The 12,710-nt window shown below is 42.7% G+C and overlaps 1 protein-coding gene across 1 annotated transcript in view; it reads left to right on the top strand.

Annotated features, from left to right (window-relative positions):
• The window catches only part of BACE2 (beta-secretase 2), a 28,872-nt gene extending 16,364 nt beyond the window's left edge, over positions 1-12,508 (top strand). Inside the window, exons 6-8 of the mRNA XM_005427259.2 lie at positions 1,777-1,926; positions 3,159-3,327; positions 10,027-12,508. Of these exons, the coding sequence (XP_005427316.2) occupies positions 1,777-1,926; positions 3,159-3,327; positions 10,027-10,280 (573 nt within the window). The 3' untranslated portion in view covers positions 10,281-12,508. The remainder of the gene's footprint in view (positions 1-1,776; positions 1,927-3,158; positions 3,328-10,026) is intronic.
• The last annotated feature ends 202 nt before the right edge of the window (positions 12,509-12,710 follow it).

Below are 12,710 nucleotides of genomic sequence, written 5' to 3'. Positions count from 1 at the left end.
AGCTGAGAGTTCAGGGTAAAAGGCCTGTTCATGGTGGGAAATCTCCTTATTCACATGAGGCTGTGCTTGCTGAGGCCCAAGAACAGAGCAGAGCACCTGGAAATGGGAAGGAGTTGTGGGAACCCAGGACATCCCTCTGTCTGTCCTGAGCAGCTACGACTCCTGCCAGATATCTCAGAGACCCTGTCACAGAGCCCAAGTTGCCTGTGGTTTTGGTTATGACCCATGGAGCAAGTTACCAACCTTATATGAAGACCAGCAAGCCACAACAATTTAAGTAGAATAATAGTAAATTTATCATGGGGTGAAAAAGTAGATTTTGGGGTTTTTGGTATGGGGGTTCAGGGGGCAAGATGGAGGGATCTGGGTGTGTCCAGCCTTTCTCCTTCTTCTTCTTGGCCTCCATCTTCTGCTGGGATGTTGGCACTTTTAGATTGGTTTAGAGTAGAAGCTCACTGTCTAACATAGGTGATAGGGATTGGGAAGTAATTGTAAACATTGTACACGTAGTTTTTAGTATAAAAAGATAACACTGCCCTGGGAGCAGGCAGAGTGCCTGGAACTGTCCTGCTGTAAGGACCACGGCAGGGCAGAAAATATTTTATAGCTAAGACACAATAAACAACCTTGACACCGAGAAATGAAGAGCTCTGACTCCTTCTTCAAGCGCTGGGCTGAGAAAAGAGACTTTCTAACTCTTCTCAGGGTCACTCTGACCAGCTAGAGATCCCAGCAGGAGTCTCTGTGCAGCCCTAACAAACCCTTCATTGGCAGGTGTGGCAATGGGTGAGTGCCTGTCACCTGCAAAATGCCATATTTTAATGGATGAGCTGATGCTTACAGAATAATCCACATCACAGATAAATTCAAATGAGGAGAGTGCAGAGGCTGGATTCCATTATTTCCTTCACCCAGATGGGAGCCTCAGACCAAGCTCCTCCCTTCTGCTGCTTTGTGGGGGAACAAGAACCAGCCAAAAAAATGCAGTAAAATGAGGAAGGGTTTTGCTCAGATCTGGCAGCAGGTCAGCTTCAGGGAGCAGGAACATTGAGCAAGATGTTTGTCTTAGCTAAACAAGCTCTGTAGGGGTTGGCTTTTTGTTTTGTTAGTTCCATGGATATGTTACAAAATGCTGTTAATCAGTTTTATTTCAAAAGCATGTCAGGTTGTACTGGTAGGGAGTGACAGGGCTTCAAAAGAGACAGAGGGTGTGTTTCTCTCCTTTACAGCAAACCTTGATTCCCTCAGATGCCAGGAGATTTTTGGCTTAGCCCTTGGCTTCAAAGCTCTGAAGCTGAGAAAGGAGCTATAGGTGCATGAGGAAGGGAGGTGACCTCACTATCTCATGATACATTCACGTGGTTCGTGGTTTGGTTTGTGTTTTTTATAGAATGTAAAATGCAAGAAACCATTGGTGCTTGGTCAGAGGGGAGGGAGGGAGGCAGTGCAATCCCATTGTGGAAGTGATTGCTCAGGGAGGCCACATGTTCACTGCCGTAGAGGAAATAATGGGACAAAAATGGGGAGGGAAGGGAGAGCTAAAGCTGCTTTTGCCTCTTCCCCCTTCTCCAGGTCATGCTGGGTCATGACACACCTCAGTTTGGGTGTTGGGGTTTGGGATTTTGCCTTGGTCCTTAAAGAAGCAGCTCAGATTTGTGTTCTTGAATTTCTCCATGGAAATGAAAGAAGTATCAAACAGTGGTAGTGATTCACAAAAATCTATCAAAATGGCTGTAACCTCTAAGTATAATTTTGTTTGGTTGCTTTGTTTTACAGATACAAGAATTCTCCTCTGAATTCTGGACTGGTACACAGCTTGCATGCTGGGATAGAAGTGAAAAACCCTGGTCCTTATTTCCCAAACTCTCCATTTACCTGAGGGATGAAAACTCCAGTAGGTCGTTTCGGATCTCTATCCTACCACAGGTCTCAACCTTCTTTGTTTATTCTGTGTATTTATTTTTACTATTTTTACTATTATAAAGTACACGCTCTTAAAAAATAAGAGCTATTTTTAGCAGCAACAGGGAACTGGCTTATTGAATGCAAGGGAAATATTTTTTATTCAAATTTTAAAAATCAATTTTTAAATAGAAAACTTGTCAAACCTAAAAGCAAAAAAGAAAGGGACAAAGCACAGTTTCCCCCTCAGTGCAGTCCATCTAGTTGGGAATGATTTTTTTTTTCAATTTATCTGGAAAAACAGGCAACTTTCTGTTTTGTTTTCATGAGCTTTGGCCACATCAGATGTCAATACAGAATGTCTCTGCTCGTTTTGATCTTCTCGTTTGGGGAAGGGAATTGATTTGTTTCTCGTGGCATTTTGAGTTGGAGCACTTCTTCTGAATATGAAAATCTTGGCAATGACCCTTTGTGAGCTCTTCTCCAGTTTCTGTAACTCGCCTGGTTTATCTTTTATTAATATTCCATCCATTCCGTTATATTTGGAATATAATGTAGCACTTTTGTTTTTCTTCTCTGGCTTCTCCTCCCAGTGTAAGTTGCAATACAGGCTGGTATTGTCTAACATTACTAATACATTCTTTTACCTCAAGGGACAGGCAGGAGCAAAGGAAAGAATGAACCTATTAAGTACATTTTAACTTGAAATATAGTAAAGCCTTATGATAAGCTTTTTCTGTATTGATCATGTAGCTTGGCAATCATTCATCTTCCCCAAGGAGACAGGGGCTGAAATGTGACGTGAATTTATAAAATCTAGAACCTTGCAGCTGACACTGAAGGCTCTCTGAATCAACTCCATCCTAATAATTCTTTTAATAACTAATTATTCTCTAATTTGAGTTCATCTCCCAGGTTCTCCCTCAGCTAGCCTTCCCTTATGGAAAATATGGTAAAAAGTGAGAATCTTGAGAATTTGCTGTTGACCTGCATGTAGTGACTGTGTTCAAACTCATTTTAGAATCCACCAGCTTTACCTCTTTACCTGCCTGTTAGCTTTGACCAGTTTTAAATCATGTACAAAAATCTGTTTGCCCCTATCCATTCTCCATTTCCAGTGGAATTTGCGTGCCTGAACTATAAAAATGAAAAAGTCTGAACTTCTACCTGTTGTTAGGTATTGCTTTTTATACTCTGGCTTTATTTTTATTTTTATAATATATATAATATATTTTTTTTAATTTTCCTTTTAACAGCTTTACATTCAACCCATCCTTGTGATAGGAGATAATTTGCAGTGCTACAGATTCGGCATCTCGTCCTCCACAAACGCTCTGGTCATTGGTGCTACAGTCATGGAAGGATTTTATGTCATCTTTGACAGAGCCCAGAGGAGAGTGGGCTTTGCAGTGAGTCCCTGTGCAGGTAAGAGGAAAATTTCTCAGGATTTGGGGAGTGAGGAAAATCAGAGAAACACCTTTGCCACGTATCTGTTGGCAGGAAGTGTGGGTACTCCTGCAGTGTCAAGGGTGTGTTTTAAAGAAATTCCAAGTCATTCACATTTCAAATGAAGAAAAAAACAGGAAAAGGAAACCACAACTGTATTGCAACATCTTTTGGCATGAAGTGAATCAGCTCTGGGTATCTGTGCTGGGTTCTTCCCTCTCACAGAGATGATCTTTCTGGGACATCTGTCTGTGTGTGCAGTTTCCCCAACAGTTACATCAGATGAGTCCCTGGTTTTAATGCAGCTTCGTTTTGGGCTGGTTCCTGCTCTGAGCTGTGCATAAATGGATTCTTCAACCAACTCCTGAAGTGTGCAGTGAAGTGCCTTGCTCACACTTTTCTCTAAATGTAAATTGAGCCTTTTCAGCCCCTCAGAAATTGGCAAAGAAAGAGCTGAGGTGAAAATGGGACTCACGTTAAGACTCTGTAGTGTTTGTGTTAATTCTAAACAATTACTTTTCTCATTGTAAGCTGAAAGCCATTAATTTATTAACTAGCTGCTGAGGAGATGTGAGGAAGCTCATCATTTCTGGCTGATTTTACTGTGTTGGTTAACTTTCATGATTTCTCTTTTCTCACCAAGGGTAGCTAAAACCCAAAAGTTTTGGGGTTTCCTTCCCTTGTTGTTCAGACATTGCTTTGACATCACAAGAACCTTCAAGTGGGAGATGAGGGGAAGGATGTGCACCCATACTGAGGTCTCTGTCCCAAACAGGAATGGTCTGTGCCCTGAAACACATTGTCTCACCTGAGGTTTGCACGAGAGAAGGACTGGAACTGGCAGTGCTTCTTTAAGGTTTTAGAGCAGGTAAAGGTAGTTAGGACTGGAGTGCTTAAAGAGGGGAAAAACAGAGATACTGGCTGGCTGAGCTGTAGCTCTAGGGCAGTTTTAAAGCTTTTTTCTTTCTTTCTTTCTTTCTTTCTTTCTTTCTTTCTTTCTTTCTTTCTTTCTTTCTTTCTTCCTTCCTTCCTTCCTTCCTTCCTTCCTTGCGTCCGTCCGTCCGTCCGTCCTTCCTTCCTTCCTTCCTTCCTTCCTTCCTTCCTTCCTTCCTTCCTTCCTTCCTTCCTTTCCATCTCTCCATTGTTAACAAGCTCAGACTTGTTGGCTTTGAGCTTGCTCTCAAAGAAAATCTAGATATTGATATGAGTTGCTTTATGGACACTTCTGTGAGGTGCCAGGCAGTGATGAAAGACACATTTTGAATGCATCTGGCCGGAGAGTGTAACTGGACAAATGCTGCAGGCCAGGTTTTCCTGCCTTTCATTCTTCCTGGTGCCTCCTGACTGCAGCTGGAGCAAGTGTGGAGCTGCCTCCTGCCCCTGTCCTGCTGCAGCCATCAGTGGGGGAGGAAGGGGCATCAGACAGAACACATGGACCATGCATGGTCAGCAGAGGACACCAGGCAGCTGCTGTGCATTAGAGCTGCTTTGGTGAGAAAAATAATCTGAGAACCATAATAGCAACGCCTTGGTGTTCATATTGCTCCCTGCAAGCACAGTTTGACCACTTCAGGTAGTTCTGCCAGAGAGGAAGAACTGAGCTTGCTGAACAGAGCTGCCATTGGAATTTCCATGAGCTTGGACATGTGATTACACCCAGCTGGTGCTCCAAGCCATTTCCTCCTGGTCTCCTTGTCCACGTTTTCTGCACATGTCTCACCAGCATCACAGGAACTCGGCTTCCTGAGGAATCAGCTGAGACAAGATGCATGGAGCTGCCAGATTCCACTCACATGAGGCAGATGACATTTTGCTGGATTGTGCCAGTGATGCTGAGTTTCACTCCTTCACAGCTTGTGGTTTCCATATTTAACAGCACTTGGATGAGAGAGCCACGGCTGTGAGTGCAGGATGAGGGATGGAGCTTCCCGCGGAGGCCAGCCCTGCCCTCCATAGCAACTGCGTTAATGGCATTTATTTGGAGCCTTCTAGGCAGCTCGTGAGCATAAATTAAACTGAATTACTGGTGGCTCCAATCTTCAGGAACAGAGGAATGTTAAAGACTGTTCACTGTGGCTTTGCAGTGACTTTTGCTTTCTTAGTGTGAACATTAAATTAAATCCAATTGATTTTGTAAGGTGTTGGAGTTGCACATGATGAATACACAAATTTTGGAAACAGGACTAAAAACCTTAATTTCACTGAACTTCCAGGTTTCTTTTCAGACTTGGCTAGAGATGAGAACTGGCTTTTCCCACATTATTCCTGGGACCATTTTCATTCTCCAGAATGTTCCAAGAATGAGGAAAGTGTGACGGTGTTCACAGGGGTCCGAGGAAGAGGGAAGAGACGAGGATCTGACTCCATGGTTCAGAAGGCTTGATTTATTATTTTATTATATATATTATACTAAAACTATATTAAAAGAATTGAAGAAAGGATTTCATCAGAAGGCTAGCTAAGAATAGAGAAAGAAGGAAAGAATAACAAAGGTTTGTGTCTCGGACAGAGAGTCCGAGCCAGCTGACTGTGATTGGCCATTAATCAGAAACAACCATATGAGACCAATCACAGATCCTCCTGTTGCATTCCACAGCAGCAGATAATCATTGTTTACATTTTGTTCCTGAGGCCTCTCAGCTTCTCAGGAGGAAAACTCCTAAGGAAAGGATTTTTCATAAAAGATGTCTGTGACAGGAAAGTTAGATAGTTGCAAGAAGTTCTTCCATTGCAGCAGGAAATTTGCCTTTTCCTCATTACATGAAACCCTTTAAGACTTATTCAAACAAATAATTTTGAGTTGCCTGTTGATAATCTAGTGTCTACAGGATGACTAGGACAGGTTTTTGGATCAGGTCCCTTCCTGAGACAGGATGTTCAGATCAACGATTTGGTTTTACTGAGGCAACCTGGAAACGTTCAAGGCCAGGTTGGATGGGGCTTTGAACAATCTGGTCTAATGGAAAGTTCCTGCCCATGGCAGGGGGTTTAAACTAGATAATCTTTAAGGTCCCTTTCCAAGCAAAGAAAAAAAATCAGGAAAAAAATAGCCCTGTGGGAAAAAAATTGGGGTTTTGGTAGGCCCTAAGCTGAATGCAAGCCAAGGTAAGTGAAAATGAAATTACATAACAAAGAGCAACATCTACCAGGGACATTCAGAAATGTTGGACATGAGGAGTTTTTTCTTCACCAGGTGAGTGGCACAGCAATGAAACAGGGTCCCCATCCTCGGGGTTTTACAAGGCCTGGCATAAACCTTGGGTAAATCTGCAGCAGAACTGATCTATTGATGCTGACACTCCTGCTCTGAGTAGGATCCTGGTCTAGGTGACTTCCAGGAGCCCCTTTCAAGCTGTACTTCACAATTCTATTATGAATTTTATCTAATTCCAGGTTTACTGCTTTTGTAACCACCCAAGTGGGTGAGCTAGCATGTGTTGAGTACTACACAAATGTTAGAAAATAGCATTTTTCCAGAGGCGCCTTTTTTGTCAGGAAATTATCAACAATGAAGAAAATCTCATTTATTCAAGGTTATACAAGTACTGTAGTTAGGTACTACCAAATATTCTAAAATGATACATTAAAATCCTCTAATTCAGTTAATGTGAAATATGCTGAGTGTGTGACTGTTAGTTTATGTTAAGGGTTTCTTTGAACAATTTAGGCAAATTTCCTCTCAATTTCCCTGGGGGTGGAAGAGTGTGAGGGAAAACTTTTTTCCCTTTTGGAGGGAAGAAAGCAGAGGCTGTGCTGCTATCAAGCATTCTCAAAATGCAGTTTAAAATGTCAGCCACTATGGCAACAGTTTTGCGTTGTCTTCTTTAATAGGAGTAATTATTGTGCTGGAGCCAAATAATGAGTAATTAGAGACTGTTTATTTTCAAATTTATTTCCAAGGTGGAAAATTGTACTGCTTTTTCTTCCCCCCCCACCACCACTTCTTCAAAATACAACTAAGCCATGATATTTAGGACTTGCATTTGAAATTGGTGTTACATGTGGTTGAGTTTGGTGTTGCTGCAGAACTTCATAGAGACAAACCAATGGTGTGAGGGGGTGAGATGTCCAGAAGAAATAATTGCATAAGAAGTAATTGCAAAGTGCAGTCCTGGGGCTCTGGACAAAAAGGATTTCTTCCACAGACCTTCTAGGCAGAATTTTCACTAACTAATGAGTTTGGGGAGTGGGTGTTTGGTTATTCACCAGTGCCAGGGTCCTCGTGGGTGCAGCCTCGGGTGCCCCCAGTTTGCTCTCACAGCATATTCCTGCTCAAGGAGCCTTCCCACACTTAGGGGTGGAGAAAGGGCTGGTTCAGATGAGTGATTCCACAGAAAATTCCTTGTTTGGGCATTTTGTTTGTTGTGAAGGATGGTGTCCCATCTGATCTGTGAGTTGCAGCCTCCCATTCCCTCCACCAACACGAACGGGGCTGTGAGGGACAGGAGTGAGGGTGCAGGATTGCCCCTTTCAACACCAGCCCACAATTGAATTGAATTAAATCTAACAAAACCTAAATCTTAAAATAATACAAGGTCTTGTGAGGCCAGGCACTGAATGACAACCAAAATCTACGCAGCTAAAGCAACCAACTTATTCTGCGTTTTTTTAAAGACCTGAAGAACCTTAAAGGTCACCTTTGCAAAATCCAGGCTCCCTTCTTCCTTCCAAGGGGGTAGTTTATGGTAATCTCTTTAAATGTGATTTCAGCAGTTGTGACTAAGATATGTGAAAATAAGAGATGCAGTTTTTAGTAGTGGGATCACTTCCAATCAGGCAAGAGTGTGCCTGTATGTAAAATGTGTGAGAAATAGGACGGTTAAAACTGGGGCCCTCATGAAAAAATATTCAGATGTGTCATGGAAGTGGCTGGCTAGAGAAGTGAATTATGACTGCTTCTTGCCTTAACTTTGTCATCATTTTTAAAGTTGCTGGGTTAGTTCTCCTGGTCCAGCACCGTTGCTCCTTCATGTCCCTGTTCCTCACTCCTGACACTGACCTTCCTCTCCTCCACTCCCCTTCTGTGGACATCTGTCACCCAGCTCTCCTGCCTCACCTCCCCTTCCTTCTGGGTTTTCATCCACAAAAAGGTCTGTGCTGCTTTCCACAATGCACCTTGTGTTTAGGGTGAAGTCCTTTCAGGTGTCTGTGAAGCTGATGAACATTTCTGCTCCTCCCTAAGACAGTAAACACAAAAGAGCGAAGATTCACCTGAGCAGATGTTCCAGTTGTTGGAAATGCCAGAAACAAGAAAAAACTGCCCAGGCTGTGCCCTAAAGCAGGGTGGATGTTGTAGGATATTTAAAAGGATATTTTTGAATGATTAGTGCAGAGGTAAAAAAGTGATCAAGTGGTTTGGGCTTTGACTGATTGAAATGTCTGTCCTCTCCTAGACAGCCTGTGGAGATGAAGGAGTCACAGTCTCCTTATGCTTCAGAGTAACTTTTTATAAACATGGGATTTTTGTGTTTTGTCTTGGTTTGAACAGACACATGTCTGCTAAGGAAGGCAGGAGCCTCCCCTGAAATGGAGAATGTAAACCCCCTCCCTCTGAATTATTATGATTTTGAAATTAAGGGGCTCTCAGGCAAAAACATGGGAATAGGAATAACAGTTCTTTATTAGGAAAATTAAAATTCAAATGCAACAGTACAAACAAAACAAAAAAAAACACTGCCAGAGTCAGAGCATGCCCTGCCCCCTGTGTGTCAGGGGGTGGCACAGCCCCATCCCATGGGGGCTCAGCCCTCCTGCAGTGCCAGCTGTGCTGCTGCTGCAGCAGGGATCCTGCACAAGGGGGGAGTTTTCCTCTGCAGCTCCAGGGCTGCTGCAGATGGGCCTGGGCTCCCTCTGGCAATGCAGGGCAGCAGAAAGCTGCTCCTCTGGCAATGCAGGGGGCAAAGGCTGCTGTGCTGCTCCAGGCTCAGATTGGATCCAGGTAGGAATGCTTGGCTCCTCCCCTGGGCGCAGCATCTCCCCATGGGATGCTGGAATTGGATCAGCCCTGCAGGGACACTCAGTGGCCATGGACAGCAGAGATCTCCTGGAGGGAGGGTTGGCTGTGGGAGAGAGAAAGAAAAAACTGCCCCATGGACAGCAGAGAACTGCCCCAGCTCTGACAGGTGGGGATAGAACACACAGCCCCATTTCCAACCTAAGACATGTTTTAATTGCAATGAGAAATGTGGTAAAATGTGACAGTGTTCGCAGGGGTTTCAGGTTGAGGGAAGAGATGAGGATCTGACTCCATGTTTCAGAAGGCTGATTTATTATTTTATGATATATATTACATTAAAACTATACTAAAAGAATAGAAGAAAGGATTTCCTCAGAAGGCTAGCTAAGAATAGAAAAAGAAAGAATGATAACAAAAGCTTGTGTCTCAGACAGAGTCCAAGCCAGCTGACTGTGATTGGCCATTAATTACAAACAACCAACATGAGACCAATCACAGATGCACCTGTTGCATTCCACAGCAGCAGATAACCAATGTTTACATTTTGTTCCTGAGGCCTCTCAGCTTCTCAGGAGGAAAACTCCTAAGGAAAGGATTTTCCATAAAAGATGTCTGCGACAGTAAAACACAAATGTGCTGAGATGTGTGATGACAGAGGGATGTACAAGTACTTTTTAACTGATGTTTGCAGACCTGATCCTTTCCTTTCTGTGGCTCCCCAGAAGCTGACGGCACGCCCGTCTCTGAGATCGAGGGCCCTTTCACCACGGCAGATGTGGCCAGCAACTGCGTCTCCAGCGTTTCCTTCCACGAGCCCGTGCTCTGGATCGCCTCCTACGCCCTGATGAGCCTGTGTGGGATCATCCTGCTGGTGCTGATCGTGCTGCTGCTCATCCCACCCCGCTGCCAGCACCGCTACACCGACAACGACGTGGTCAACGACGAGTCCTCCCTCGTGCGCCACCGCTGGAAGTGAGAGGCTGGATCCCAAGAACAGACTTAAAAACGGGACCAAGGAAAAAGAGCTCTGCCAAGGGGAAGAAGCCAATGCCTCCTCAGTCCCTTCTACGTTCCTAGAAAACGCTGTTGAAATTCCCACCAAATCCCCTGCATCGTGACTTTTATAGCTTTATTTTCTAACACCGGTTCTGAACCAGAGCACTGTTAACCACCTCTGAAGTGCTACGGTACTGGATTTGCTACTGCAGTACAAGGAGCCTTTATGCTCTCTACAGTACCTTCTTAAAGAAAAAAATGGAAAAAAGTTTAAAAAAAAACATAAAAAGCCACACCATGATGTTCTTTCACTGTCTGAACGAAATTGTCCATCTCTCTTTCATAAAAAAAAAGGAACTGTCAGTATTTTCTAACTAATCGAGCCCTGACTGTAGAAAAAGAGAAAAAAAAATAATCTTTCTTATTAATTGCATTAAATGAATACTGCTTTCTGTTTACATCAGTTTATTTTGAAACTGTGCTTATGGTTTGGGGGAGGGAGAAAAGTCAGACTTAAGCAGCAGAGAAAAAGCAAGGGAGATCAAGAAGAAATGTTGGTTTGTGGTTTCTTTCCCTCAAGATCACTGCTGCCACTCGAGAGGGTCACCCTCCCTGAGAGCTGTCACAAAATATAGTCCGAGGTGGTGAAAACTGGGAAACAAACTTGTTCAGCCTTAGAGTAAAACAAGACTACCTCTCTTAATTTACAAGGATGCTACCACTGGTGAGTGTGTGGAATAGAACTGGTCTTGAAGCACAAAAGATGCTCCATACAACCAAATAGAACTACTTGGCTTTGAATTTTTTGGGATTTTATAAAAATCAATACTTCATGACTTTCCACTTTGGTGCACCAAAAAAAAAAAAAAAGAAACCTTTCAGTTTCCCCCTCTTGTGTGGGGTTTTTGTTGTTGGTTTTTTCTGAGTTTGATCTTTAGAAAAGGCTGATCTGCATATGTATGGACAGACAAGACAGCAAGGTCTGTGTTCTGCTGTAGAGAGAGTGTAACAGAAAGAAAACAAAATAAGAACGACAACTTTTTGGTTTGTTTTAATTTGGCTGAGCTCAGCAACCTAGAAATTCAAAGGAGAAGCACCTGTCTTTATGGACAGGCTGTGAAGTGAAAGTCTTTATGCTGGCTTGTTTTTCAGCTTGAGGTGTTCAGTTTGGCGTCAATCAAATTAAAACTCTGTGTGTGTCCTGCCTGGCTGAAAACAAACTCGTGGTGGGACTGGAAACAATAGTGGGAGAGAGCAGGAGAGGGTGTGTTTGACCAGGCTTCCATTCTGCAAGTGCAGATCATCATGCTGAGGTCAGAGTGAGGTGTTTTCTTTGCAGATAGGACAATTTTTCTTTTCTCTAGTTGCAGGCTTCTCTGTAACACTGGCCTAAGTGTTTGGATTGGAAAGAGTGCGAGGCTGAGGATTTTTTTTTATACATTTAAAAAAAAGGAAAAAATACTAGTTTTCGTTTTGATAGCAGAGCAGTTTGCATATCTGTATGGGAAATGAGGAAATAAAAAAAAACCAGCTTAGCTCTGAATTTCTCAATCCCTTGCCTAGACAAGTTTCTGCCCAAAATCCCTTCATATAGCTCTGTGATTCACACTGCCTCTGCATCTGACTCTGCATGGAATAAGGAAAGATTTATCTTTTTTTTTTTCAGGAATGGTGCATTTACAGAGGTGCACGTCATGTGTGTGAAAATAAAACACTGTGGGTTTGTTTTTTAACTAACTTATGTCTTTCATGTCATAACTGGAAGTGCCTGTGGATTTCTTTTCAATTCTTGCACTTTCAGATTGCTTGGCTCAGTAGAGTAAAATAATTGATGCTGTGATCCAATGTCTGAAAATGATTTCTTGTGGAATTTGAAGTTGGAAACAGGAAGGAATTTTGAGCTTGTCTCCTTCTTCCTCTGCCTCTTAGTTTCTAAGAGGAGAGAAATTGTGAATTACATGAAATAAGCCATAGAGCTTAACTGTTTTCTCAGTGTTCTATTTTCCATATCTCTTTATTAATATCTTTTAATTAAGACTTCCACGTCGTCCTCCTGGCTTTGGTTTTACACGTAACAACTTCAGAGTTGTATTCCTCCTTTTTCTACAGTATGGCAATAGAAGTTATGCTTCTGTCACTTGTTTCAAACAGAAACACTGCATGGATTTTGGATGGATAGTGTTAAACAATAAACCCTCTTTCAATTCAGAAAGTGAAAACAACTTGTATGCTCTTAAAAAGTTTCATCATTGCTCCCTTCACCTCAGAACCTCCCATGTCCTCACCACAAAGAGTTTTAGGAAGGAATTTATGGGGAAAGGTTCTGAGTAGGCTTTTTAAAGAGATTTTCTTCTGAGTTGGTGAACAAAGTCTTCTTAGTGCACTGGATTTCATATAAAAGATTTAAGTA

The sequence above is a fragment of the Geospiza fortis genome, unplaced genomic scaffold, assembly GCF_000277835.1.
Source record: "Geospiza fortis unplaced genomic scaffold, GeoFor_1.0 scaffold17, whole genome shotgun sequence".
NCBI classification, from domain to species: domain Eukaryota; kingdom Metazoa; phylum Chordata; class Aves; order Passeriformes; family Thraupidae; genus Geospiza; species Geospiza fortis.
The sequence above is the reverse complement of the archived record's forward strand: the minus strand, read 5'-3'. Positions and strand labels throughout refer to the sequence as shown.